Source organism: Gasterosteus aculeatus, chromosome 17, assembly GCF_964276395.1.
Source record: "Gasterosteus aculeatus chromosome 17, fGasAcu3.hap1.1, whole genome shotgun sequence".
NCBI classification, from domain to species: Eukaryota; Metazoa; Chordata; class Actinopteri; order Perciformes; family Gasterosteidae; genus Gasterosteus; species Gasterosteus aculeatus.
This window is the reverse complement of record NC_135705.1, coordinates 17,884,108-17,910,270: the sequence shown is the minus strand read 5'-3', so window position 1 is coordinate 17,910,270 and position 26,163 is coordinate 17,884,108. Positions and strand designations below refer to the sequence as shown.

Here is a 26,163-nt window from a genome sequence, read left to right as displayed (position 1 = left end):
AAAATAAAAATATAATAAAAACACCTGTAAAAAAGCCTAGTATTACTCATTTCTAATACTGCCTAATAAACAAGGTTAATTTTTAATAAACACCTCTATTATTTTTAACAAACACCTCTCTGATACAATTTTGAATGGAAGCCATTGTTTGACATTGCAACTCATATTTAACAGTTGATGCTACATATGGATTGATTTGTATCTGTTTATTTTGATAGATATACATGAACATAGTTTCTGTCAATGTAAATACTTTTCAGAGGAGAAGTTAAACATTTATTTTGATACCACACCGTTCTTCCTCTCCCACAAACCGTCATCCCTTGAACAACGTTTGGAATTTTAACGTGAAAAACAAGAACGGTATCAATACGATACTGTGTGTTTAACTAACTGATTCCACATTTTAATAATTCTCTAAACTCACTTCTAAGTTTCCGCCGACCCCCGGAACGCTGTTTCACCTGAAGAAGGCGTTTTGGAGGGACTGCTAAGCCGCATGTACCCGGGGACACCTTTGTCTAACGGATCATTGGGACACAAGAGCGTTCTCTGTTGCTAACTTCCGGTTTGGCTGAGCAGGACTCTCTACTGCTCAATTAACCACCCATGTGTCGCTCTCATAGCTTTCAAAGTTTAGAGGAATAATGTAACGTTGATAATAAAACGTATTTTTCTTCCTGACCACCACGCCGTGTTTTTAAATTGCCGATAGAAACCATTGGCAAATAAGTAAATGCATTGATGAAGTTGTTGAGGTAAACATGGTAGTAATACTCTAGCTAACTTAATAATAGACTAGGATTCCTTCGACTGTTACCAAAACTAATTATTCCCCCGCAACCTCGTACTTTGCGAGAGCTCAACGTTATTTCCGGGTTTTCACAGCGTTGCTTTGGATCGGGGAGATTTTCCTCTCGCTGTTACAACACCTTTGGCTACACCAGCCGCGAGCGTCTGAATGACATTTAGCCAACAACGCAGCTAGCAGCGCTACTTCAGTGAGATTAACACAGTAGCTCGTTCAGAGCCAAATCCCACCTTTAAATTAGCGACAGAGCTCGTGCAGCCAAAGTGACGCGTGAGTATGGAATACCTGAGGAAACCTCTGATGACGCTTCCCCACCACTGGAAGCCCCTCGTGTGCGCGCGACACAGGTGTTGTTCCAACCTACCGAGGGACGGGAAGACCCCCGTAGACCGGTTCAGGGCTCAGGTGTCGCGCGGTCCGAGTTTTCAGGACTTCATAAAAGGTGTTTCTGTCCATAAGCCGCGTGCAGAAGCCGCGGGGGGCTGCGACTCGCACGCGTACCTGTCCGAGGACCTCTCGATGGGCGACTCCAGGAAAGGTGCGTCCGCCCGCCGAAACCCACTTCACCTCCAACTGCTCGGGTTGAATTCTAATCCGGTGTATGTTTTTTTTGTGTGTGTGTGTGTGTGTGTGTGTGTGTTCGTATCAGTGTATTTTGAAACCTATGGGTGTCAAATGAACGTCAACGACACGGAGATCGCCTGGTCCATCCTGCAGAAGAAGGGATACCTGCGCACAGCCGACTTACGCGAGGTACGCGAGACCTCAACGGTCTCCACACGACCTCACCTTGACGCACGCGGGGGGGGGGGAGAATGAACGGTGAATAATGTGTGTTCACAGGCAGACGTTGTCCTTCTGGTGACCTGCTCCATACGGTAAGGTCCTGACCGCCGGTCTTCATTGGCACACCAAGGCCTCCGTGAGACCCGCTTCCTGCTCCCCCCACAGAGAGAAGGCCGAGCAGACCATCTGGAACCGGCTGCGACAACTGACGGCCCTGAAGAAGAGGCGGCTGAAGAGCCACGCGCCGATGAAGATTGGGATTCTAGGTGAGTTGCGGTCCACGTGTGGACCGACGGGCGCTGTCACACACACACACACACACACACACAGACACGCTGTCCTGTGTGCAGGCTGCATGGCAGAGCGGCTGAAGACGGAGCTGCTGGAGCGGGAGAAGCTCGTGGACGTTCTCGCCGGTCCCGACGCCTACCGGGACCTTCCCCGCCTCTTGACCGTGGCTGACGGGGGTCTTCAGGCCAGCAACGTGCTGCTGTCGCTGGAGGAGACCTACGCCGACGTCATGCCCGTCCACCATGCTCCTCAGGGGAACACTGCCTTTGTGTAGGTGTATTTTTGTCATCCATCTATCTACAGCGGCACTGTGTCTTTGGTGTGTGTGTGTGTGTGTGTGTGAGAATGTGTTTGTGCCGACAGGTCCATCATGCGAGGCTGCGACAACATGTGCAGTTACTGCATTGTTCCCTTCACCCGAGGGAGAGAGAGGAGCCGACCCGTCAGCTCCGTGCTGGAGGAAGTCCGCGTGCTGTCTGACCAGGCGAGTGAAGACCCCCCTCCGGGACCCCCAACCCCAGTTTAGATTCACACGCAAAGCAGCAGCAGCAGCAGAGCTGGGACGCAGCATTTCTAGGATTGTGGGATGGAAATGGAATCTGAGAGAAAAGACGATATGTTTTGTAAAACACCTCGTGGTGAATCAAACGGCTAAAACAAAAGACATTGGGTTTATAGTCGAGTTTAAAATGCAAAAGTCCCCGGCCTGTTTTTTCCCAGTGAACCACCAGGGATGATTTCATATTTGGAATGCTGCGTAGTGGTATTAACCTGTCAATCATACCCTGATTTAGTGATCCATTTGAATCTAAAAGGACCATCATTTACTAATCGAACATCATAACGTATTAAAGAAGACTCAAACAAGAGATTGTAACCATGAACTCAAGTTTACGATGTTGGGAATAAATCAAGAGAGTTCTTTTTGCATCCAGAGTCGCCCCCTGCTGGTCAGTAGAGTTAATGCACAATTTAGGAACTTCCGTATCGCCTTCACTTGGCAGAACCCGAAGAAGCCGCCTGGTACCGACCACTTCCAACCAATGATATCATGACTGAGACGTGACGAAAGGAGGACGGGGCATTTAGTCTTAACTTGACCCAGAAAAGTGAAGGATTGATATCATATTGTGAAGAAAGAGCCTGGAAGATGATCAAATCAGGGATGAAAATTGGGCCTATTATTACTATTGGATAAAACTCAGTATGTTTCTTTCAGGGTGTGAAGGAGGTGACTCTCCTGGGTCAGAACGTGAACAGCTACAGAGACACGTCGGAGGAGCAGTTCTGCGGCTCGGACCCAACCAAGCTCAGCCAGGGGTTCAAGACCGTGTACAGAGCAAAGCAGGGAGGTCTGCGCTTCTCCGACCTGCTGGACCGAGTGTCCCGCATCGATCCCGACATGAGGATCCGATTCACCTCACCGCATCCCAAGGACTTCCCTGATGAGGTACGGGAGCCCTGAGGGGACAAAATATCTGCTGATTCTAACTGGTTTTCCCTCCTGTGTTTATGACTTACGGATGTTTTGGGTTAGGATGAACGTTTCGAAGTTCCTTAATTATTTTTTTTTTTATCAGTGTAACAAAAGTTAGCCTGGATCTTTGTTTGTTATCGCGAACACTCATTCCGACCACAAGAGGCCAACGTGCACTGTGCTACTTTCTAGTTCCTTGGTTTTGCAGTGCCAGTGACATTTTTTGTCCATAGGTCACCAACACAGGAGAGAAAACGCGATGCGATGATGAATATCCACATGTCGTTTTCTCCCTGTACCCTCGGGGCTTCCACGTGACACCATTGACTGGTTAAAACAGAAAGGAGGCCCCCCTGTATTAACTGACTGAGGCGTTTGACCCGCTCTGTGCGCTGGCGTTTCCAGGTTTTGCACCTGATCGTGGAGCGAGGGAACATCTGTAACCAGATCCACCTTCCCGCCCAGAGCGGCAGCAGCGAGGTCCTGAAGGCGATGCGGCGCGGGTGAGACGCCACTTTTGCTTTTCCTCCTCCCCCCTAAAGCGTCGAAGTCTCTTAAACTGTCCTCAAGTGTACGATGTCTTTCCTCAATGAAATGCGCAGCTACACGAGAGAGGCCTACCTCGACCTCGTTGGGAACATCAAGAGAATCATCCCAGGTAAGAACCATACCAACATTTGGGTGGAATTTAACTGAAATATTTTAGTGTTGTTCCTTTTTTGAGATTTCACTCGAGGAAAAGTCAAATTTTAACTTAAAATTTCAATCTTAGTGTAGCCGAAAGGGCTTTTTCTCTGGTACTGTCGCATCGGGGACGTCGGTGTGTGTGTGTTCTGTGTTCAACGTTAGCGACGTGTCCGTGTGTCAGACGTGAGCCTCAGCAGTGACTTCATCTCCGGCTTCTGTGGCGAGACGGAGGACGACCACCAGCAGACGCTGTCTCTCATCAGAGCGGTGGGCTACAATGTGGGATTCCTGTTTGCCTACAGCATGAGGAAGGTGAGCTGTGGCGGGTTTGGGATCTGTTGGTCTTTTTTTTTTTTTGTAATGAAATCCAAACTGTCAAACGTGTTTCACGCTCTCTCTCTCTCTCCCTGACGCAGAAAACCCACGCCGCCCATCGGCTGCAGGACGACGTGCCGCCTGAGGAGAAGCGGCGGCGGCTGGAGGAGTGCATCGCCGCGTTCAGGGAGGAAGCGGCGAAGGTCAACGCCGCGCTCATCGGCAGCACGCAGCTGGTCCTGGTGGAGGGAGTGAGTACTGCACGCATTTTCTTTTTATTAGATGTTTAAAAAAAAACGATGACTGATGACGGATCGGGTGGAATGATCCCATCTGTTCAGACTGAACTATTGGACAGACGCTGCCCAAAGGATGAACCTCTGATCTTTCCTGTTGCTCCACCACAAGGTGCACATTTGGCTTTAAATAAAACCGCCTTTATTGACTTTTTAAAAATCTGCAGAAAATATACATCCCACATGTACACCAGCCCTTGAACTTGTGTTTTGTGCTATTTAGTGTTGTATAATAATATAATATAATATAATATAAATGAGGATTGGCCGTCATCATACCGTGTACATTTACTTATCCACAGTATTGTGTGTGTGTGAGCTAAAAGCACAGACCTTGCAGTTGTATAACGGGTTTGATTTAGTTTATTATGGTAATTAGTTTCTCAATCCATAATAATAATGGCAACAATAACAATACTGTAATATGGAAAAACTGATAAATAGAATATGTAACGCGTATTGCAGCCCACCAGCATTGTTGCCAGGCAACGAAGCTCATCTCGGGATTTCCATTTCTATGCAGGAAAGTAAAAGATCAGCCAAAGACCTGTGTGGGAGAACGGACGGCAACATGAAAGTGATCTTCCCCAAAGAGGACGTTGCTGTCCAGCCTTCAGCATTGGACACGGCGTCCGTCCATGCAGGGGACTATGTGCTGGTCAAGGTAGGGTTCAGTACAAACACACAGCCATCACATGTTGTTTTATTTTTCATCAATCATCCGGCCTTTACGGGGTACTTTCCAACTCCTGCATCCTTGAACCGCTCTGATGTCGTGTTTCTCATCTTCACATAGATTTTGTCGTCCAGCTCCCAGACGCTGAGAGGCCGAGCCCTCAGTCACAGTTCCCTCAGCAGCGTGATGAAGGGCCGCGAGCTTCTCCTCAGCCACCAGCTCGCTAACCACGTGGCCTCCGACACAACCACGACCTCAGGGGGAAGTAGGACACTTTCTTCTTCTCAATGACTTTGAAGACACACGGAGGACGTTTTTAACGCAAACATTTTGGTCATCTGTCACGTTGGACGTTTTCGAGTCAGTGCTAGTATGTATTTATTATTTGGACAGCTTGAAGGGATAGTTTGGAATATTTTGAGGAGAGGTTCTATGAGTGACTCACAGTAGTTGGCGGTCACTTTATAGAAAGGGACATGTGGACCAGCACAGAAGATAGGCAATGCACTGCTGTATACATACATAGCATTTACAACTTAAGCCACCAGACCCCATTGACAAAAAGTCATTTCACCTCGTAGAACACTGGAGCTGAAGTAGTAGACCAGGAACTCGTGTTTTTCACGGTCAAGTTACTGTTTTTGTCAGAAGTCTTGTGGCTTTCAGGATAACATCTGCAGTTCCTTCTGTCTGGACGTAAAGCTGTGAAAGTTTTATTTGGATAAAGGGTCCCGTGCAGAGCTCCAGGATCAGGCGTCGGTACCCTTCTCCATCCCCATCTATGGTGGAGAATCGTGTTGGTCGCCTCCCAGTCAATGAAGTGTGTTTTTTTTTTCTCCCTATCGTTAGTGAATAAAGTACTACATAACAGCTCTTAACTTGGCACAGTATTGTGGTAGGATGATTTTGAAGGTGACAACTGAGTGTATCCATTTTAAGCAACCTCATACATCTCAGGCGAGTGAAACCGGGTTGGATGATGTAGTTTCTCATGTGGCTGATTTGTTTCGGTGGTTGCTTGATTGATGTGAAAGCATTTATTTATTTTGTTGTAACTGCAGTAAAAATATCACAGATCAGCACATTTGTGGAATCACGAGTCAGACACTTTGAGAAATCATTTTTTTTCTAAAGTCAGCAGCAGAAAGTGCTGCGATCTGCTCTGGAAGGAGCATTCTATTAAGAAACAATATGATTGTCATGACAAGAGCGACCTGTAGGGACACGACTGCAGTAACCCGGTGGGAGAAGGTCATTGATCCACGTGTTACATCTGGAAAACCTGCTTTGGCGTAACAATTTAAAACGAAAATTAAGGCAAATATGATTGCAAACACAAGATCTTGATTTCTGAGGCTGGTAAGACATATGTGCATTATTCAGTTTCTGTCGGTGGCTTCAAAGTGTCGTGCCCCAGGGCAGAAATGAATCCTGGGAGGCTCCATGAGTGCTATTGAACTGAACATCTGTCCCAATCAGCATATAGTCCTAGAGAGAAGCACAGCAACGGTTAATGAGATTACAAATGATGATCATCATAATGTAGATTCTCTTCTCTTCATATGATGAATGCAGCTCGCTCAAACACATGCAGTTTTATAAAAAAGAAAAGAACCAGTCTCTGACCTTCAGGACCTGAAGCTTAGTGTTGACAAGTGTCATCTTCCCGATCGTGGGAAGTGGGTACCCCTTTGCAAGTTGAACTACAGAAACAGCAAAATTTCAAACATTTTAGAAAAACTAGTCCCAAAAATGTAACAGTCCTGAGAGTGACCTGAAATGTAGTCAAACAACCCAACAATGAAGTGGAAAGCTGAAGATGACGTTGCATCTCAACAGAGCTCACCGTTGAGTTGAGGTACCACGACAGACTTGAGGACCATTTGGAAGACGCTGTTGAGGGCCGTAACCTGCGGGTTGAGGTTGGGGTTAGTTGGTCATGCTAGTACAGGCGGTGCACTCGGTGACGCGTGTCACAATGCAGTGGTCACCTTAAACTCGCCCACGTAGCTGGTCCCAAGGGTCAGATCCATTCTGCGCAAATGAAGCAGAATTGCACTGTGATTTACATCTTTTCAACAAACTTTTGACCCTCCATTTTTTTTTTCCTCCCGTGAGAACAGCTGGTTATTTACTGGTTGGGTTACTCACTTGTTCAGGGTGACGTTTCCGGCCACCCTCATTACATTGACAAACAGTCGCGCGCTGGCGCTGCTCTCCTGTCGAGACGACGTGACGAGAAAAGTATTAACTTTGGACCACACAGATTTACTTCCTGCGAGATGTGTCACCTACCAAGTTCAGGACAAAGAGCGGGGAGAGCGTGGCGTTGGGTTGGATGGCGTAGGCCGTAACCGTCCCGGTAGCCTGCACCGTGGTGTTGTTGGGTTCAAACGTGACAACGGGGGTTTCGCTCGTCTTCACCAGCAGTTTCACCATCAGACCCGGGAAGCGCTCAGCGATCTGAAAAGCACACCGATACACACGCGGCTCACAAACAACCCGATAGGCCTCGATGCCTCTTCTAGTCAGCGGAACGCGTTGGTCACCTGCGGGATGAAGGCGCCGAACGTTCTGGTGTTGAGTCGGATGGGCGAGGCCCGCGGCACCTGTTCGGGACGGAAAGGACCGTGGTTCAGCGTCACGCGGTGAATGCGGATCGGCGGCGGCGGCAGGAACCTTGGCCGGAGCTCACCATGTCATCGGTGACGTACAAGCTGAGGGCTCCTGCAGTGCTGTAGACGAAGGCCGCGGAGTTGGCGGTGAAGGCGGACAAGCCGACGTACAGCATGTTGTCCGTCTGCGGCGGCAGGTCAAAGGCCGCGGCGGAGAACGGAGGCTCCTGCCGCTTTCCGATGTTGTAAAATTCACCCTGAGTGAGGAGGACACAGCGGAGGCAGAAGGATTTAGACATGGCAACGTCGTCTATTTCTTCGTACCCAAACCGAAGCTTCCAACCCGGAATATAAAATGTGCAGATGGACACTTCGTTACCTTCAAGCCCAGTTCGATAGAAGAGGTTGTCACAGCGGGCGAGGACACCATGGAGTATTCGATCTCTGCGTACTGGTCTACTTTGGCTAGAACTGCGGTGAGGCAGAATGTGTCTCGTTCACTCACGGCATCAATGAAACATCCAAATATTTGATACAGATATTTTTTTTTTTTACCATTGAGAGTTTTCAACTGAGGGTTCAAATCAGAAACTGCATCGGTCACAAGGGGGCAGATCTGCAACAACGAAAAAAAAGAGGAACAGAGACATTTCTTTTTACAGTGGATTCAGAGGCATGACGTCCTCATTTGGGCTGGTGTCTAACTCTGTGTAATGTTAATTATAACTATATATTCATTAATAGGGTTTTTTTTACACATTCTGTGAGAAATTCTTCTCATACCAGTTATATTTTTTGAAGTGAATGCATTCACGAGACATCCTCAGACCCCTTTTCTTTACTTCACTATGTTTCAGAGAGACATCAGGTACTTTAAGAATATACTGTACATGTGACATATGATTAAAGATTGAACCAGAAAACAAGTTTGTAGTTGTTTCTCCTTGTCACATGTTACTTTTCTATGAATTGTTAGTTTTTCCGTCAGCTACAGTTCGCAAAAGCCGAATTATCAGAAGCGTTCTCTCTCCATCAGTCTTCTTCGTGAGCTCACAGCGGACGGCTACGCTTAACAGCAGTCTGAACGGTTGGTAACGTTTAAATATCTGAAACGCTTTGCCAATGTTGTAGTTAGCTAGAACCGCCAGCCCATTACGTCATCCAGAACGGCCTCACAGGTCCAAAGAAAACAACACAGTAGATCTCATCGTTGGAGCGGATAATAAAATGTAGGACTGTCAACACAAATTAGTTAATCCATGCGATTAATCTATGCGATTAATGGCCCCGAGGATAATGCAACAAAATTTGTTGACGTACGTTTGTTGACGTATGTTTGTTTACTCCCGGCCGGAAGTACAAATGTACATTAACTACGTTAAAACATTTAGTTTTTGTTTTGTTGCATTAATCTCGGGCACATTAATCGCATTGATTAACGCGTTAATGTTGCCCTAATAATGAATTATTATTTTTAATCCAATGACGTCCAAATGAAATTGGCTACCCCAGCTTATAAATGTATAACCCCGGTATACATTGTTAATACAGTATTTTACCATGTTGTGGTATTTCGTTGCATTCAAGGAACTGAATGCTACTTCAATGGCTCATATTTGTTCCTCAGCGAAATTCGTTCCCAGCAGCTTTGTGGTCTAGTCTAAAGAGGAACCTCCTAGTAATGAATTATTATTGAGTACTTCCCCAGCGAGGAAGGGTGACAATCTAAAGCTGCAGGTAGGTACGAGGCTGCTTTCCCCTCACCTGATTCTGCAGTGCGTCTCGTATCGCCTTGTCGATGAAGTCTTTGAAGAGATTGTACAGCCAGCTGAAACACGGAGCGGTAACAGGAATTAGGACGGTGCGTCGAGAGAAGAAAAGCTCACATTCCACTCTCTGGCATGGGTGCCGGCACAGCCGGGGCTTCCTTTAACCTGGCTCCGCCGTGGAAGTGGATGCTTGCGCTGCCGACAGTGGCCTCGCATCCCACGCTGTTGACCGTAGGGCGGCCGGTCTCGTCGCTTTTGATGGCGATGCTCGCACCGACGGTCAGATCGCTGACGTTCAAGTCAAAAGAGCCGCTGTCCTTTCTGTAAAGAGGAGGGAGTCGCAGCGTCAGCGGTAGTACGTGACAAGAAAATGGACTCAACCAAGCTGAATGAGGAGGACGTTTCTTCTCTCTCACATTATTCGGAGGTACTTGACCCTCCAGTTTCCGTCGAGGCGGATGAAGGCTTTGCTGATGGACAGTCTGACACCCGTCCCTGGAACCAGAGCTACAGTGGAAGTTGGCAATCCCACATCCACTATTTGCAAACTGGAAGAGACGACATGCACATTTTAAAAACGCAGTTTGCGACAGAATGTACTGGAGTGTTAAATAAACGGCCTCCACTTACTTCGTCAGGCTGTACTGGACCGTGCCAATGGGAGACACGCTCGCTTTCCCCGAAATATCTGGCACTCTGATGGTTTTCAGTTTCTTCTGGATGGCGGCCATCCCCAGTTGCCTGCCTAGAAGAAAGAGACATGGAAACGTAATGGGGAGATTCCAGATCAGCGCTTTTCCAAATGATGGAGGAAGGTTGCAACGATCCGTACCGTATTCAAGGCCTTTTGCAGTTAGCTTGACCTTCACTCCAGGATCAGTGGCCAGGGTCAGAGGGATCAAAGCCCCCAGAGCCAGCCAGCAGCACAGGAACATCTTGACTGCTGGGGGATAAAAGGACAAAGGATCAAGAGCTAAACGCTCCGACTTACACTAAACACTCTGCACAGGGTGCGTTTCTGCTTTTTGGTGTTTGGAATTAATTAAATCAAGGGCTTCCTCTTTTAGAGGAGTGCATCGTCTTTCACTTCCCTTTTATTGAAGAAAATCGAAATTGTATCATTCTTCTCCTTACATCTCGTCTGTTTTACTTCAATGTGAGCAAAAGTCATGTATTCAAAAGTACTTTCCCTCAGAAAAATGGGCCTTGTGACTAATATGGTTAACGGTTTATTGACACTAACATCCAAAATGGGACAAATGGCCCCACTGCATTGCATCTATTCATAAGCGGTCACACACACTATGTGGTTTAAACTGCAGGTTTCACCTTTTAAAGCTGACAAACCCTAACTTCTCCAGTACTCATACTCATTTGGGTACCGTGAGTATCTACCGAGCCATGACCTGGAACATTCCAGTCAGTTGGTTGTGTGGGTTGTCTAGATCAGAAAACAAACTCAACAAGCCATTTAAATGTGTGTCTCCTTCCGGGGTCACATGATCAGCCCAGACCGAACTCGTTTGGCAGGATGCCTCGAAGAGGCGGACGACGAACACAGGTATATTCAGGCATACGAACATGTTCTTATAGAAACCAGGAATATAAGGACGACTAAAAATGTGCAAGATGAATCCCTGGTAACCGCTTCTTTTGCTCTTTATTACAAAGAGTAACCCCTGCAAATAAATGTCATGGAGGAAAATTGACCGCAATACCCAAATTACACAACCACACAATTACATGGAAAAGTGAAGAAACGCACAAAGAAAATAGTACAAGTCCACTTGAATAAACGTGCTTCCCCCTGCAACCTGTGAAGAGTCTCGTGTCAGTGCTGCTGAAGAAACCACATGACTGATAAGTCAGCAGGCAAGCTTTATTAGATTAAGCCTAGTTCTAGTACCCACTTTGTGTCCACTTTGAATATAGAAGTGCCAACGGTCTAAATGCTTTTATCTTGCAACGTTGCCACAGCTTTATCGTGTTCAAATCGAAGGATTTAGTCTGCGAGCCGACAGACTAGTCCGACTGCGCTGTTAGCAGAGGTGCGACTGCAACAGCTCTCGTAATGAAGGTGGAATACTGCTCACAAGTGGAGAGAGAAGAAAACTAGCTGCTTATTAAAGATGAATCATAAGCAATCCAACAAACCCGAGCACCGCCTGCATCTTTCTTTATCTTGACATAAATACACAATGGAGGCAGAGATGGAGCTTCTCATCCTTTCCATAAAGCAAATGAAAACCAACGGGACACTTTATTCCCACGGGAATCTCCCATTGTTAACTACCTCTCTGACAAGGGTATGAAAGAATTAGCTTTGAGAACAACTCGTACACGCTATGAATGCAGCATGTAAACATTAACAGTGAAGAAACTTACTTCTCTTGTCTGCAGCAGAATTCTTGAAGCAGTTTTCCCCTGATGTGTCAGTCGGGCAGCCAACAAGGCAAAGTGAAAGGGGAAGGGACGCACGTCGCCTTTTATTCACTTACTCAATAAGGAACTGGACTTGGGGACTAACCAAGATAATGCAACAAAATTGTCCCCCGATCAAATCAGTGCCCAACACCATAATAGCACATATTATGTGTATGAAAAAGCAACAGGAAGCTGTTTGTTGCCTCTGCTGCTGTCTAACGGTGATGCAGAATTATTTTTCTCGTGTTGGGAGCAGAAAACCGCTGAGTTCACAACTTTACAACATTCCTCCGTCCATGTTTGCCATCACAATGGTAAATGAAAAGCTTGCTCTCCCTCACAGCAATGGCATTGAGGGGGTCACAGTGTTTTATCAGAATGAACTGCACATCCAAACACACAGGCTGCATATCAGCGTTCTCGAGACGTGCAGAATAAAAGTGCCAATCTTGAGCGAGAACTGTTCAAAATCCAGGAAAACATCAAACAGCATTTCATAATGACACAACAGCCTGTTGGCTCCAAGGACAATGAGGACATGAACGCTCACATATTGTCAGGGACGTATTGTCCCCCCAAAACATGTCCCAGTAGTGCATCTGTAGACCTACGCTCTTGTGAACCAACAATTCGGAGGGGACTAGTAGCTGCACCATTTTAAATATGGTGAAAAAAAATCTTTGGTCTCCACAGATCATAGTTATTGATCTACAACTGGTGTTTGAGTTTGATTTATCTCAATACGGCGGCACTATCAATCACAATAAACATTTTGAGCACATATGAAATCTGCATATCAAAACTATGACCAAACCTGGGTGGGACATGCACAAAATGCTCCGTCGCAATTGTCACACACAGTTAAACAAACCAACACAAAAATGAAAAATGTGAGCCTTCCAAGAAAAGCTCATACTTCATGTGCCAGAGAAAGTGTGCCAAATGTATCGTGCACATTGCACGTTGTCAGAACGTGGGACAAAACAACACACATGCAGAAGTAAGATTCCGAACCTCTCGTTGATGACACACCTCATGGGCCGTGGGGCCTGGAGAGGTCGTCCGAGGAGGTTTCACACAGGTTTCAGTCCCATTGTCCTGCTGCTGTCCACTTCCTGCTCGCACTCTGACACCGTGGAGACTCCCGTCTGGTTCCTGCTCAATTCTTTTACATTTCTACATCGTCCGCCTGCTTATTTTCATTATATGAACTTGTCACTAACTGCTGCGGGTCCTGTTGAGGCGCACTCCTGCCCCCCGGAGGCTGAAGGCAGTATGGCACAGACCTGATCCCAGGACGTCATCTCTAACGAGGAAAGCGGTTTCTGATTAAGTGTATAAATTGAATGACTCCTGATATTTTTAGTTTGGATCCCCTCGGGCCCCCGACACTGTTCTTAAAAAACGCAGAATGTTAATGCCTTTTTATAGCCGCCAAAATGACGTTATTGTTTTCCCATTGAATTCATACTCATTTATCTTTATCATGAGTCGATGTGTCTGAGCTGAGGTTGAAATGATATTTTAGTCAGAGTTGGGTATGTAAACGCTGCATCTTGTGAGAGGCATTGTCATTTTATTGTGTGAAGATCCAAATAGATAAATTATACATCGCGTTCATGACTTTTTTTTGTCATAATGAAAACAGCTGGAAAGAGATTCAAAAAGGACACGCGGCATCATGAAGGATTCCTCGGTTATCAATTCGGTACAAATGAGATCTTTATGAGGGGCCGTTTAGGACCTAACTTTTGAAATGCTCTCATGCAAATTACAATTGTGCCTCAGAGGGCTTTACAGTCTGTACACATGTGACAACCTCAGTCACAAAAACATCGGCACAGGAAAAAAAATAAATGGAAAAAACCTTGGAGGAAAATGGAAGAAACCTCAGAGGAGGGATCCTCAGACTACAATGGCATGTGTACAGAATGCACAATGTCAAAGATGTACAAAACATGAAATTCCTAAAACAGCCCTACTTGCAAGTAGCAAGCCCGGTGCACAGCAGGACCACTGCAGAACCACCATCAAATAGAGCCACCATCCCCAGAAGCCTGTGGGAGGGAAAGCACAGCGACTTTATGATGACAGTAAATAGTAATATGATTCATATTTCAAATAATAATGATGATAACGGCAGCAAGTGTCAGCAGGGCCACGGCACATTTGATATATTATTTTTTACCATTGAGAGTTTAACTGAGGGTTCAAATCACTTAATCAAGTCCAATCAGTTTAATTAAACACAGCAGGACTCCAATGAAGGAGTAGAACCATCCCAAGGAGGATCAGAAGAAATGGACAGCATGGGAGTTAAATCTGTCACGACAAAGAGTCTGAATACTTATGACAATGTGATATTTCAGTTTTTCTTTTTTAATAAATTTAATAAATGCAAACATTTCTACACTTTTTCCCATCAAGACGGGATGCTGAGTGAACATTAATGAGAAATAAAATGAACTTTTTGGATTTTAGAAAATTGCTGCAAAACATCTAAGAGGTCTGAATACTTTCCGTACCCACATACTGCTTCGGTCACAAAAGGGCAGATCTGCAACAACGAAAAAAAGACATTCCTTTAGTTCAAAATCATTTTTACAGTTCCCCAAACTGCGAATGAATGGCATGGAGTAAAATTTACCACAAAACCCAATTACATGGAAAAGTCAAGAAAAGCAGAAGAAAAAAACAAATAGTGTAGGACATAAACAGTGAAGAAACATCCTTCTCTTGCCTCGGTCGGGCAGCCAACAAGGCAAAGTGAAAGGACGTTTCTCGAAGGCGCGGCTACCTCGCGATCAACGGATGGCTCCCGTAGGGTCACTCCTCAGCAGTCCAAATACGATCAATTCCTTTCACAAGTCGCAAAAAAACAAGATGGCGACGGCTAAAGCGCCAAACTTTGAAACCCTAATCTGCACAACAACGGCTGTCGTTAAACAACCACTATTAGTTCGCCGTTGAGCGGTGAAAAGAGGAGCGAGAGTAATCCCCATGAATTCATTTGGACATTAGCTTAAATCATCAATGAGCTTTGGCATGTAGGATATGTCGGGTTTTTCTAAATTTGCTGAACCAACCTATTGAAACAACACAAACCGTAAACCAAAACTACTTCTACAGCACATTTAATAAAGCAGTGCTACTACCGATTGTTTGGCCTCAATGAACTGGGACTGATCAACTTATCAGCAGCACCTGTTAAAGTGTCATTGAATCTTCAGTGGTTGAACTTCAGCAGCTCCTCAGAGGAGCAGTTGAATGCGAAATGAACAGATTCTTGATCCCTGTTTTCATACTGAGAAGTTACCATGTTTAATACGTCGCACACTATTTGAATAGAACATCAGCAAAGCTTCCAGGTATTCAGTATTATTTTCAAATATATGAGGTCCTGTGGATCCATTTTTCTCATTTAATGGGAAAGAATCATCCCACCAGTAAACATGCTTCACTCGTTCCTTCTCACGTTGGTCTTTAACCTCTTTAAACGTGCATTGAATTTTCTTGCCATAAAAGATAATTAAACAGATGAACCAATACAAAAAGTACAACAGGAGATTCTATTTAACTTGAGAATTATTTTTTTAAACTTCAGTCTGAATCAATCTGCAAGGATGTCAAATATACGTTAACGATTACAAAGTGGTCAACCAGGTGAGCCTTTCTGTCTTTTGAACAGAACAGATTTTTGGGCCATTTTTGGGGGCAGCAGAAATAAGTTGTGAAAAACTACATTGACTAAGTAGATAAATCAGTCAATTAGGAGCCGCGCTTCTGGTCACCCGATGAATTAAAGTCTAATGTTTGGTTTCTACAGACTCTCTTGGTCTCTTTACAGGTTGTGTAAAAAGGGTTTTAAGAGCCGAGTTAAAAGCTCCGTGCTTGGCCCAAAAGTCCTGAGAGTGACCTGAAATGTAGTCAAACAACTCAACAATGAAGTGGAAAGCTGAAGATGACGTTGCAGCTCACTCGTATCGAACAAAGCTCACCGATGAGGTGTCACAACCGCCTTGAGGACCATTTGGAAGATGCTGTTGAGGGCCGTGACCTGCGGGCTGGAACTGGGGTTAGTAGGTCATGCCAGTACAGGTGGTGCACGCGTGTTAGAATGGAGTCGTCACCTGAACAGCACAGGAAGTCCTCACAGAGACAGGGCCTGCAGAAGACATGTCTTCTTCTTCTTCTTCTTTTTTAGGTTTGAAATGGCGGATCACAACCAACTTGACTGGGTGCATACCGCCACCTACTGTACCGGAGTGTGCAGCTTGCAGCGTGTTGCTCAAACTAAGTACCAGTGCTTCCTAGATCCTACGGCCCAGTCCCGTCTCTTTTATGAATTGCAACAGTGCCCTAAAGCACTCACGCCCCCCCCCCTGCTCCATTGAACTCCCTCCACACTCCACTTCCGTCCCTGCTGGCAACGTTTGGCCTTTAAGATGTTTCTTCTCAATTATTTGAGTCATTTCTGTTATAGGAATTTAATGTATTGTACGTATTTTACATTGGCATTTGGCAACCCAGAGCTTCCGTGCGTCCTGCATGTTGATGCCAGCTGAGATGGTTTGGGAGGTGACCTGCATCAGGACCAAGGAGAGGGTTTGCGACCAGGCTGGCCAGCAGAAACCTGAAAGTCAAGATGAGAAGAGGAGAACATCACCGCGGTTATTGTCCAAGCTGCTTGTCATATGGTGGAGTTTAGATCCCGTCGAAACAGCCGCTGCAGAACTGTTGCTCCTCTGGTCTCGCCTGAACGCGCCGTTCCCCGAGCCAATTACAACCCGGCTCGCAACCGCTGCATGCGATGACGTCTGCAGATATCTCACATTCACAGCAGAAAGACGCGAAGCATCGGAGAAGTGTGGCAGGCAGGCTAGCTATGACAAGCATCCTGATGTGTCATCGTTGCTTAAACAATGAAAAAACCTAAAGCTCAAAGACTCTGTATTGTACATTACGAGTAATCCATCTGAGCAACCATGTCGCACACAATTAGTTCTTCCTGAAGAGTTCTGAGGGACTGTGCTTGAGTCTTTGCAAGACCGGTCAGGTCACCTTGGGATTGACAAGACCCATGGCTCCATTAAAGCCTCGTATGAAAGTACAAATTGAGAGTACAGTAAAAACTGTCCCAAGAGCTGCTGAGTTGTCCCACCTTGGGCCGATGGATCTTGTGTGCATAGATTTTTCTGACGATTGAACCTCACTCCGGGAACATCTGCACATGTGCTTGTAGTTGCGGATCATTACACGGGATACGTTCTTAGGCTTTTACAGCTGAAGATCAAAAGGCATTAACGGCGTTAAAGTTCTGCGGGAACGGTGCTTTGTCCGCTGTGGTCCACCACGGAGACTGCCGAGCGCGCATGGCATAAAGAAATCCCGAACAACACCCGGCCACACCTCAGGGCGACCCACAGCCGGACCCTGCTGGATATGCTCGGAACCCTGGAACCTGGGCTGTACTCCCTGATGTTTGGGCGCGAGAAGCCGTGGCATTCGGAGTACCGAGCGACGGCACCCGAGGAATGAAAAAAAGAAAAAAGAAACGTGATCTACAAGCTGCCTGAGAGTACGGCAGAGAAAAAGAACAACCAGAGGGTGCGGTTTTGGCCATTGATTTCTGGGGACGGGGTTTTGATCCGAAATCTCTGACTACACGGGGGAAAAAATCGGTGGAAGGCGGCGCCTTACATCGTGGAGAGTCACCTGCAGGGTTTGCCTGCGTTCAAATTACAACCAGAAAGAAGGAGCGCGGAGGAGACGTCATTCAGAGTAGGGCCAACATGAAAAAGAGGCTAAACATTATTACCAAGCCCATCGGAGATGGGGTGCGACCTGTTGAATACGAAACAATTATTTAGACTACTACACTAAAGACTACTTACAAAGAACTCGTTTTCAAAATAAAAGTCAACAGGAAAATAAAATTTAACACGAAACAAATCATAGGTTCAGTGTTTTTTGGTGTAGACAGAAAACCTAAAGACAGATATCTAAAAGAAATAAATAACACGCAAAGCAAGTGATAACTCTGTGACGCCGTTATTGATCGTTAGTTGGTATTATAGTTAAGCGCCGTAATAATGTTAACTGCCTTCATGAACATCCTGCATATGCCACAGATACAAGTATATCTAACCAAGTGTCTAAACATTCAGCAATATTACCGATCCGGCAACAAAAGGTGCTTTGTGTCTTATTATTTTATTTTTTATCACAAACTTTCACAAACTCACATGAAGCTGCCTGCTGGAATTTCTTATCCCAAATAAGAAAAAGAGAAGGCAATGTTCTATTTTCAGCTTTTGTGCCATTAAAAAGGACCCTTTTCCCCTAAAACACAGCTTATTACAAAGATCACGTTCGTTAAGGATACAACATTTAGATGTGTTATTCACATATAAACAAAACACTTGGCAGCAAGTAGTTTTGGAAGAGTTTGGGAGGGTTGATGGGATGGTGGGGTGTTTACTCGAGGCCCACAAACGTTAAAGGAGAGACGTCTTACCTGCCACGGAGCGCCTCTCACTCACATCTCGGCTGCAGTCCGTTGCCATTTCTTTTGTGCTTCCGTGTCCCAAGAAATGCAGCTCGTATATTGCAGTGTAACAAAAACTGTCTTATATACAGTAGAGAGTTGTGGTGAGGAAGTTTGGGGAAGTTTGACTTCAAGCTTGAGAGACACCGAATACTGCCAGCAGTCACGTGACCCGACGCGGCCGCCCTGTGGCGGGTTTTTTCCGAACGCGCGTTCGTCGGTCTTTGTCCAGACAATCCAGTCCTCGGTTATCGTCGCCGTTTCTCAAAAACACCAAACATAAAGTTATTCTTAACATAATAACACATTGTAATAAACACTAACAATAATACGACAATATTTGCACACATTTACCTATTCACAAAAAAAAACAAAAAAAACATGTTTCCTAGGTAGGTACAAAGAATGACTTTTTACAACCTACAATAAATATTGTGTTTTTTTTTTCCCAACAGTTACATAGAAACCTCTAAAATGTCCTCTTTCTAACTGGAGTCATTCCCCTAAATGGAGGGTTGCAGTGTTCAAGGGGTGGGGGGGGGGGGGTTGTGGAAGGGTGGACCGGGGTGGGGGGGGGGGGTGGCGTGACGAGGCGTGCGCATCCAACTCCTCATGTCTCGGCGGGAGTCGTTTGCTCATCGTGATGCCGGCGGTTGCGAGGCTTCTTCTGCTCCTTCAGCTCCTTCAGGCTTTTGGCCTTGCTGTCTCCCAGGCTGACGTCTCCGAGCTGCCAGTAGTCCTGGCAGTACTGGTTGATCAGGCCCATCTCCGGCTGGCTCAGGATGGTCAGCAGGTCTTTGTACTGCCCGGCGCTCGGAGTCCAGGCGCTGGACTGCAGCGGCGGCAGGGCCGGACCGCCGGTCTCCACCAACACGCTGTTGACCGTGCGGCTGGAAAGGACCACGAGCTGCAGCTTGGCCAGCGTGTGCTTGAAGTTCTTCTCCGTGGACGTGCACTGGTAGATGCCGCTGTCGGAGGACTGCAGCGAGCGGATCAGGAGGCCCTGTTCGGTTTTTAGGATGCGACCCTCGGAGCGAATCTGGGAAGAAAGGGCAGTCAGGAGGACAGTTCAGTCAAAATAAGAGTTTTTTTAAACACCAGTCGGTTGAAACAACGGGACTATTTTACAGTTAAAGCGTCACCTCTTTTCTCCTGTCACTGTTTTCCTTCTGCAGGTGCCACTTGAGAGACACATGGGGAGTCCTGGGCTGGCACTCCAGGAACGTAGTGCTGCCCTCCACCCCATACTGAATGGTCTCCACAGTATTCTTATTGGCTATAACACATTATGTGGAGTGTATTTAATGCATTATTCACGTATATATGAAGTAGATGCATGAGAGGTAAGACATTCATTTTCAATAACAGGCCACATGCAAAACAATAATCTCAACAAAAGTCTTATTTATTAGTCTAGTGGTGCTGATACTCACTGTTTGAGTTATAACCTCTGCATTGGCGGATCGGGTTGCCGTATTTGACATCCTGCCGACGGCTCCGTCTAGAGGGGTCGGATCAACAATCAAAAACAAAAAGCATAACTTAAATATATTTTTTAAAAACATTACAGGAAAAAATAAGAATGAAATTGCTCTTCACAGACACAAACAAGCACCGTGCCCAACGCGTGCCGCTGTGTGCTGTCTTTATTCTCACCTCTTCTGTGAGGATGAATATCTGGAGCAGGATTTGCCGTCCCAGGCGCAGTACGGATCTCTGGCCAGACAGCAGTCAGCGCAGACCTCGCCGTACACATCGCAGCGATGGAGAGCCAGGTGGGTCACCCCCAAGACCGACCCCACATACAGCTGTTGCTGTTGACGAAAAAAAACAAAAAAAATCATCAAATAAAATAAAATAAATTAAATATAAAGGTTTGGTTACTACTACTAAAAATAAAAGGTCAGCAATTTTTTTTTTTAACAGTTTCCTAGAAAGATTAAAAAGAAAGAAATTGGATGTAAGACAATAGTTACTTGGGATGAAGTCATTAGCGATTATATATTTTCTCTCCAGGCTATGCGTATGGTATTTTTACCTTAAGATACGTTTCTGTAGAAATAAAGCACAACTCAAATGGTACCATTTAAGCACTGTTTCCATTTTCAATACAATAAGCAGCAACTAAAGACCTTTACTACAACCGTAGTATGAATTTACTAAAGCTCCGTGAACTGTAAAAGAAAGTTACCACATTTTATTGGAAATAATTGACTTATTTCTTTGATAATTTGGTTAAATCCCCTTTAAAGTAACATACCCGTTTAGAAGAAATCTTCATGGTGGTGATTGCCGTGGGAACCTGCAGTAAAAAACTAAATGGTCAATAAACACTTTAGAGGACTGACAGATACAAAGTAAACAGAAAAACGTTTGGAAGACTGACCTTGAAGACCTCTACTTCCTCCAGGACCAACTCCTCTGTCTGCAAGTCGTCTCTGGGCAGGACGATCACTTTCTGGACTGTCCCGCGATCTGCAACGACGATTAGAAGTTCAACATCAGCCCTGTGGATGTTCTCAGACGCGGAGCTCGGAGCTCGGCTTCGTCTACGTTGCACTCATTTCCTCCATCGCAATAGATCCCTAAAACGATCAGCGCGTAACGTCCACTGAGGGCTTAGAGCACCGACCTGTGCCCAGGAACAGCACCTCGTAGCTCCCGTCTGCAGCGGCCACCTGGTCCACTGCGATCGTGGTGAACTCGTAGTCCACGTTGGTTCTGACCACCAGGGGGCGCTTGTGTACCGGGTATACGGCATTGTGCATGGTGGGGTGGTTTCTCATGAAGTTGATGACCTCGTCTGGGTAATCCTTTGTGGATTTCATGTTGGGGGTGAAAGTCCCTCCGGGACACTGTTGATGAAAAAACGCATTTATTTATATGTATTTATATATATTTAGAGAGACAGAGAGAGAACTGGCAGCTCTGCATTTGACCAAATTCCTTATGCCCTAAAACGTCCTTATAAAATGATGACACACCATGATGTTTCTAATGGGAGGAGGCCTGCGTAATCACGGCGCATGACTCACAGTGCCAGGTCGCGGGTAAGGGATCTTCCCGCTGTACGCCACCCACTGGTAGTTGGGCCCCTCCTTGTGGGCAAAAGGCCCGTTGAAGACCATTCGGATGTCAGCCATGGAGTAGACGCACACGGCCGAGCCTTTGAACACAGCCCTGGGGCAGGGCGAGAGGGTAAAGGGTGAGAACTCACTCCCTGAGATAATTGCCACGGGTGCTCTCAGCGGCTTCCCACGTGCTCCGGCCTCGCTCGGAAATGAAACGAAACATAACGACGCACAAACCCGACTCAGCCAGAGTCAAGCTGACACACACAAACACCCACGTACTGCAGTGGAGCGCCAGCGCCCGCGTCTCTTGCTGCCGCGTGGTGGGTGCACCGTTGTTTGTAGCTCCTGTCACGGGGAGCTATCATTAGCGCGGCATGCGTTTTTATCAACTGCGTTTAAACGTGCCTGGTGCCTGAGGGGTGGACGGAACAATAACAGTATTTGTTTCTCAAATACGTTAATCAAGGAATGTTTATTATGACTCGAGCGCAGACGGAATCTCATTTTGTGTCTGGTTGGTTTTCCTTGAGCTGTAATGCCGTGTTGTTGAATGACAACTTGCTATCCAGCCTGACCGACGGGGGAACTTCAGGCTCTGAGAGGAGCGCCGGCTCCCTCCGGGCTCCAGATTTCACAGCCTTTGTCTTTGTGGCCCGAACCCGACGAGCCACACGCGACGCGGGCGTTTCCGTATCAGAGAGAAACGGCATTAGGGTTTAATGACAGAGGGTTCGAGAGAGGCGTCAGTCACTCACCCTGAAACGGAGAAGACGCCGTAGATGACGGGATTTTTGTTGTCTTGAGTTGGCTGGATATACACGTCCCCTGAAAAGAAAGACGTCATTTATTTAGTCACAGACACAAACCATGGAAAGCGCTGGTGAGGCTCTCAGATCCTTAAGTGAAAGCACATTAACAACATTCAGAAAAATACGTTTTAAATTTATTAAATAGTCTGTAAAATTCTCCTAAGAAATTAGGTAACCCAACGAGTTATATTGGATAATTCGACCTCTTTGGGCCCTCAAACTATTATTCAAATGAAACTGACATGGAAAGAGGAACTCACTGAGACAACAGTCTTAGGCAACAATATTGGAGGAAAAACACTGAAATGTAATACAGTATACGTATAAAGAAGATACATAATAAATAAATATGAGTATCTAGATCTCCCCTCGTTCCGTCCCAAATTCATTGTAGCTGTAAAATACGGAGACTTTTTGCCTCCTGCGAGGGGCGACCTCATGAATTGCGGTTACCAGAGTCTCAACGAGATCCTGAATCCAAAGCTTAGACTACAGTTCTTGAGTCTCAGCAGGGAATACCAGTGAAATAGAGATCTCTGGTGAAACATGACTTTAATAGGAGCCATATGCATCCTATGAACCGTTATGAACCCTATGTATCCTCCTGATGGCTTAATGAGAGAAGAGTGCAAGGAAAAACAACATGGAAGAAAACTGGAACAAATTCAAAGTACACGAGTAGAATAACACTTCATCCGCGGTCGAACACACGACACCACCTAATGCTCCACATCAATGAGAAACTAGTGGAACGGCTTTAACCTCGCCTCGTGAACAGAAGGACAACAATAACCAATGACAATGAAAGAAGGCATGAAACTGCATTTATTAACCGCATATTTCTTGCATTGTCATCCGTGGAGCTCGAAACATTAATCTGCACAGTCAGAGTGTACAGCCGTCCGTTCGGAAGCATCTCTCAAACATGTCACTGGAATCACTGTGAGAAGCATTAAGTAAAAGCACAACATTCTAAGCCCCGATTATGCGCGTGAGATGTGTAGTAAAATGTGCCAACAGATCATTTGATTTGTCCCCTTTTGCTTTATCCAAGTGTGCGTGCAACAAACCAGCTCGAGCTCACTTGGCTCGTGTGCATTTCCAGATGCCAAATCAAACTCGATCATGCCAGGGTAAGAGAATGGCAGGTACCGGCTGCACACTGAAACAAAAATGTACTTTTGGCAGACAAAGAAGAAAATTCATGACCCATCCGACGCCGGTGTTACAGACCTCTCGGCTGCAGCACGAGCGCATTGAAAGAGGAAAGAAATGAATCATCAGAGAACTAGAGCAAGCTGCGTCAATGCAAACAGCTGCAGCGAGTTCATATCTTTACCTCCTTGACAGCCACCTTTGAGGATGTGCTCCTAAAGTATGTTGGTGAAAACAAACTGAAACGGCCGTTCCCGTCTCTTCATAAAGGGAGTCAACGCTTTTTTGGGGGACTTGTGAAATACAGTGAAAAAAAACACAATGTTTCCCTTCATAATTGAATCTCAGAAAAGGCAATAAAACCTTACCGGTCACACATTTATTCTCATTTTTGTCTGCTTGACGTTTTCACGTCTCTAGCGTCTGCGTGTCTTCTCCTCCATCTTCATATTCCTCCTCCCCCCCTGCTTTCTACTCCGTTCCCGAAGCCTCCCCCGTCTGAATCTACTCCGCTCTCTCCCTGGAGTCCTCTTACGAGCACTCTGATGCCTCTGCTGGGCTCCATCAGGACTTTCTACCAGGCGGCCTGTGGCTCTGTGGGAAGACTGACCACGGAGCTGTGGGAATGTCACACTGCGCCTCAGGACTCGCGGTGACCTCACCCCCCCCCCGCCAGTGCTCGTCTGCACTGCGACTTTTCTGTCACGGACACAAAGTGCTCTTAGTGCAGAACACACGTCCGCCGCTGGCAAGGCCTCGTCACAGCGGGAATAAGAGATGCTACACTACATTTTGGGCTCAACGCCGTGCGGGATGCACACAGCTACCGGGTGAATTATTTAATACCGTCACAATGTGCGCTCAAAGCAGGAAGGAACGGATGTATTCCCGAAAGGCACATGGACGTGTGTGACGCTGACCGGCGCAGCTTCATACGCAGAAGCTGACGTTGATGATTTTGTATTTGATCATTTGGATGAGATTTGATCAACGGATTTATTGAAGCCATTTTTGGTGACCAGACCTCAAATCACAGGTATGATGGATTGGGCGGATCACATGTTACATCACTAGCTCCCTTTGTAGTTTTCAGTACATGCCTGTTGCTTACTGGAATCTGTTGCTCTTCCTTTATTTTTAATGGCCGAACCACACAACCACGTTAAAAGACACTTTTTAAAAGAACATTTCAAGAATATTCTGGGAGGTGTAACCCCTGTTTCTTTACTACACTAACTATAGAAACTCCAGGTTGTACCAGCGGTTAACATCTGTCCCATGAAAAGGGAGCATTTATTGCCACAATCATACTACAACAAATATTATCCTATTCTGTACAAAAATGTATAACACATTTTGCAGTAAAAGTAAAAACAAAACAAACGTGGAGATGTATTCAACAGCACGATGCTCTATTTGCACCACAGGAGACTTGACTCGATTGAGCGTTATCTATTTATTTTAAGTGGAATCCATCTTGTTAGCTGGATTTAGGAGAAGTGAGGCGGCTGAAGATAAACTGTTGAATTAAAAATAGTGAGCACATCTCCTCCTGCGACCGATGAGGGTAGTGAAAGATTTGCTGCTCACACCACCAGTCATAATTTCAAGGATACTAGAAAATCCCTCGTTAATCCTGTCCGCCATGTGAGTGACGGACGGGCCGGGATGATCCGGGGGGGTTGCGGCCGATGCCAGCTGCTTACTACTTTGATTACTCTCTTGCCGTGTGTATTTCTCTTTTCAATCTCTTTGTTTGAGAACGAATCGTCCGCACAACCCGTGGATGTCGCTGCAAAGTGGAGCGCTCGCAGTCTTGCAGCGAGGATGCTACCTGACAGGATGTGGCCTCCTGAGGCCTTGTTGATGTTCAAAGGGGTACATGCACGTCAGGCTTAGCAGGAGTCGCTGACACGTTAATCTAAAGCTGCAGCTTCCATGGAGGATTCTTCCCAGCATTGCAGACACATGCCGCTGTCCCTCCAGTAGCGTGAGCCGTAGTTTCACTCACACACACACACACACACACTGTAACATCATGTTAAAAGTATGCAACGCAAAGGGAGGGCAGAATTTCTCCAGAAACGAACTCTGTAAATGGGAAAGTTGTTGATACAGAGTCTGTCAGCGACAGAGGTCCATCTGGAGAGCCTCGTTTTTTGAGTTGCAGTTACACGGTCACGTAAGAATTCCCTCTTTCCATCTGCCCCATATTCATTACGCGCTTCACACCGAGCGTAAGCAGATGAAGTATGTTTCCCCGAGTTGTGGAATGTGATCTGTGAAAACGCTTTGAGATGTTTGCCTCTGAGGTTAATTACCAGATCACAAACACTAAAACGCCAAATGATCGCACGGCAGGACACACCGGGTGGGGGGGGTGGAGTGTAGAAACAGCTGGAGATAAAAAGAAAGCTGCGCGGGAGGATTT

At 46.1% G+C, this 26,163-nt stretch overlaps 3 protein-coding genes and 1 long non-coding RNA gene across 9 annotated transcripts in view; 1 reads left to right on the top strand and 3 right to left on the bottom strand.

The window, feature by feature from the left end:
* The first annotated feature begins 472 nt into the window (after positions 1 to 472).
* On the top strand, positions 473 to 6,441 carry cdk5rap1 (CDK5 regulatory subunit associated protein 1). Its single transcript, XM_040204489.2, has 13 exons — positions 473 to 1,349; positions 1,461 to 1,564; positions 1,655 to 1,689; positions 1,763 to 1,863; positions 1,948 to 2,158; positions 2,252 to 2,372; positions 3,108 to 3,338; positions 3,771 to 3,868; positions 3,968 to 4,023; positions 4,234 to 4,364; positions 4,469 to 4,618; positions 5,187 to 5,327; positions 5,460 to 6,441. Exons 1-13 carry the CDS (start codon positions 1,088 to 1,090, stop codon positions 5,628 to 5,630), a joined length of 1,812 nt encoding a protein of 603 aa, XP_040060423.2. The 5' UTR covers positions 473 to 1,087; the 3' UTR covers positions 5,631 to 6,441.
* On the bottom strand, positions 6,362 to 13,383 carry LOC120835501 (bactericidal permeability-increasing protein). Of its 3 annotated transcripts, none has more exons than XM_040204507.2 (16): positions 13,162 to 13,383; positions 10,556 to 10,666; positions 10,354 to 10,468; positions 10,140 to 10,271; positions 9,889 to 10,044; positions 9,719 to 9,782; positions 8,510 to 8,570; positions 8,334 to 8,425; positions 8,035 to 8,211; positions 7,889 to 7,948; positions 7,635 to 7,802; positions 7,491 to 7,558; positions 7,331 to 7,373; positions 7,186 to 7,249; positions 6,966 to 7,042; positions 6,362 to 6,827 (listed from the first exon to the last, which is right to left on the bottom strand). In XM_040204507.2, the coding sequence occupies exons 2-16, from the start codon at positions 10,656 to 10,658 to the stop codon at positions 6,738 to 6,740; spliced, it is 1,470 nt and encodes a 489-aa protein (XP_040060441.2). In that variant the 5' UTR covers positions 10,659 to 10,666; positions 13,162 to 13,383; the 3' UTR covers positions 6,362 to 6,737. The 3 variants fall into 3 exon arrangements, with proteins under 3 accessions (XP_040060441.2, XP_040060439.2, XP_040060440.2); XM_040204505.2 differs by lacking the exon at positions 13,162 to 13,383 and adding an exon at positions 12,109 to 12,390; XM_040204506.2 differs by lacking the exon at positions 13,162 to 13,383 and adding an exon at positions 12,109 to 12,242 and having other exon boundaries at positions 10,556 to 10,663.
* Positions 13,384 to 14,064: 681 nt separating this feature from the next.
* Positions 14,065 to 16,382, bottom strand: LOC144388898 (uncharacterized). The gene is made up of 4 exons (XR_013453154.1): positions 16,278 to 16,382; positions 16,146 to 16,211; positions 14,673 to 14,704; positions 14,065 to 14,204 (listed from the first exon to the last, which is right to left on the bottom strand). It is a non-coding gene; the product is annotated as an uncharacterized LOC144388898 (long non-coding RNA).
* A 1,962-nt stretch (positions 16,383 to 18,344) lies between these two features.
* LOC120835488 (semaphorin-3F) overlaps positions 18,345 to 26,163 on the bottom strand; it is a 42,027-nt gene continuing 34,208 nt past the window's right edge. For 2 of the 4 annotated variants that reach the window (XM_040204482.2, XM_078091654.1), the window contains 9 exons: positions 22,524 to 22,593; positions 21,730 to 21,874; positions 21,327 to 21,549; positions 21,081 to 21,169; positions 20,955 to 20,996; positions 20,351 to 20,508; positions 20,128 to 20,195; positions 19,837 to 19,970; positions 18,345 to 19,733 (listed from right to left, as the gene is read on the bottom strand). In XM_040204482.2, coding sequence (XP_040060416.1) covers positions 19,305 to 19,733; positions 19,837 to 19,970; positions 20,128 to 20,195; positions 20,351 to 20,508; positions 20,955 to 20,996; positions 21,081 to 21,169; positions 21,327 to 21,549; positions 21,730 to 21,874; positions 22,524 to 22,593 — 1,358 coding nt within the window. In that variant the 3' untranslated portion in view covers positions 18,345 to 19,304. Of the gene's footprint in view, positions 19,734 to 19,836; positions 19,971 to 20,127; positions 20,212 to 20,350; positions 20,509 to 20,954; positions 20,997 to 21,080; positions 21,170 to 21,326; positions 21,550 to 21,729; positions 21,875 to 22,523; positions 22,594 to 26,163 lie in introns of all 4 variants that reach the window. The other 2 variants (XM_078091652.1, XM_078091653.1) reach the window with 1 other exon arrangement.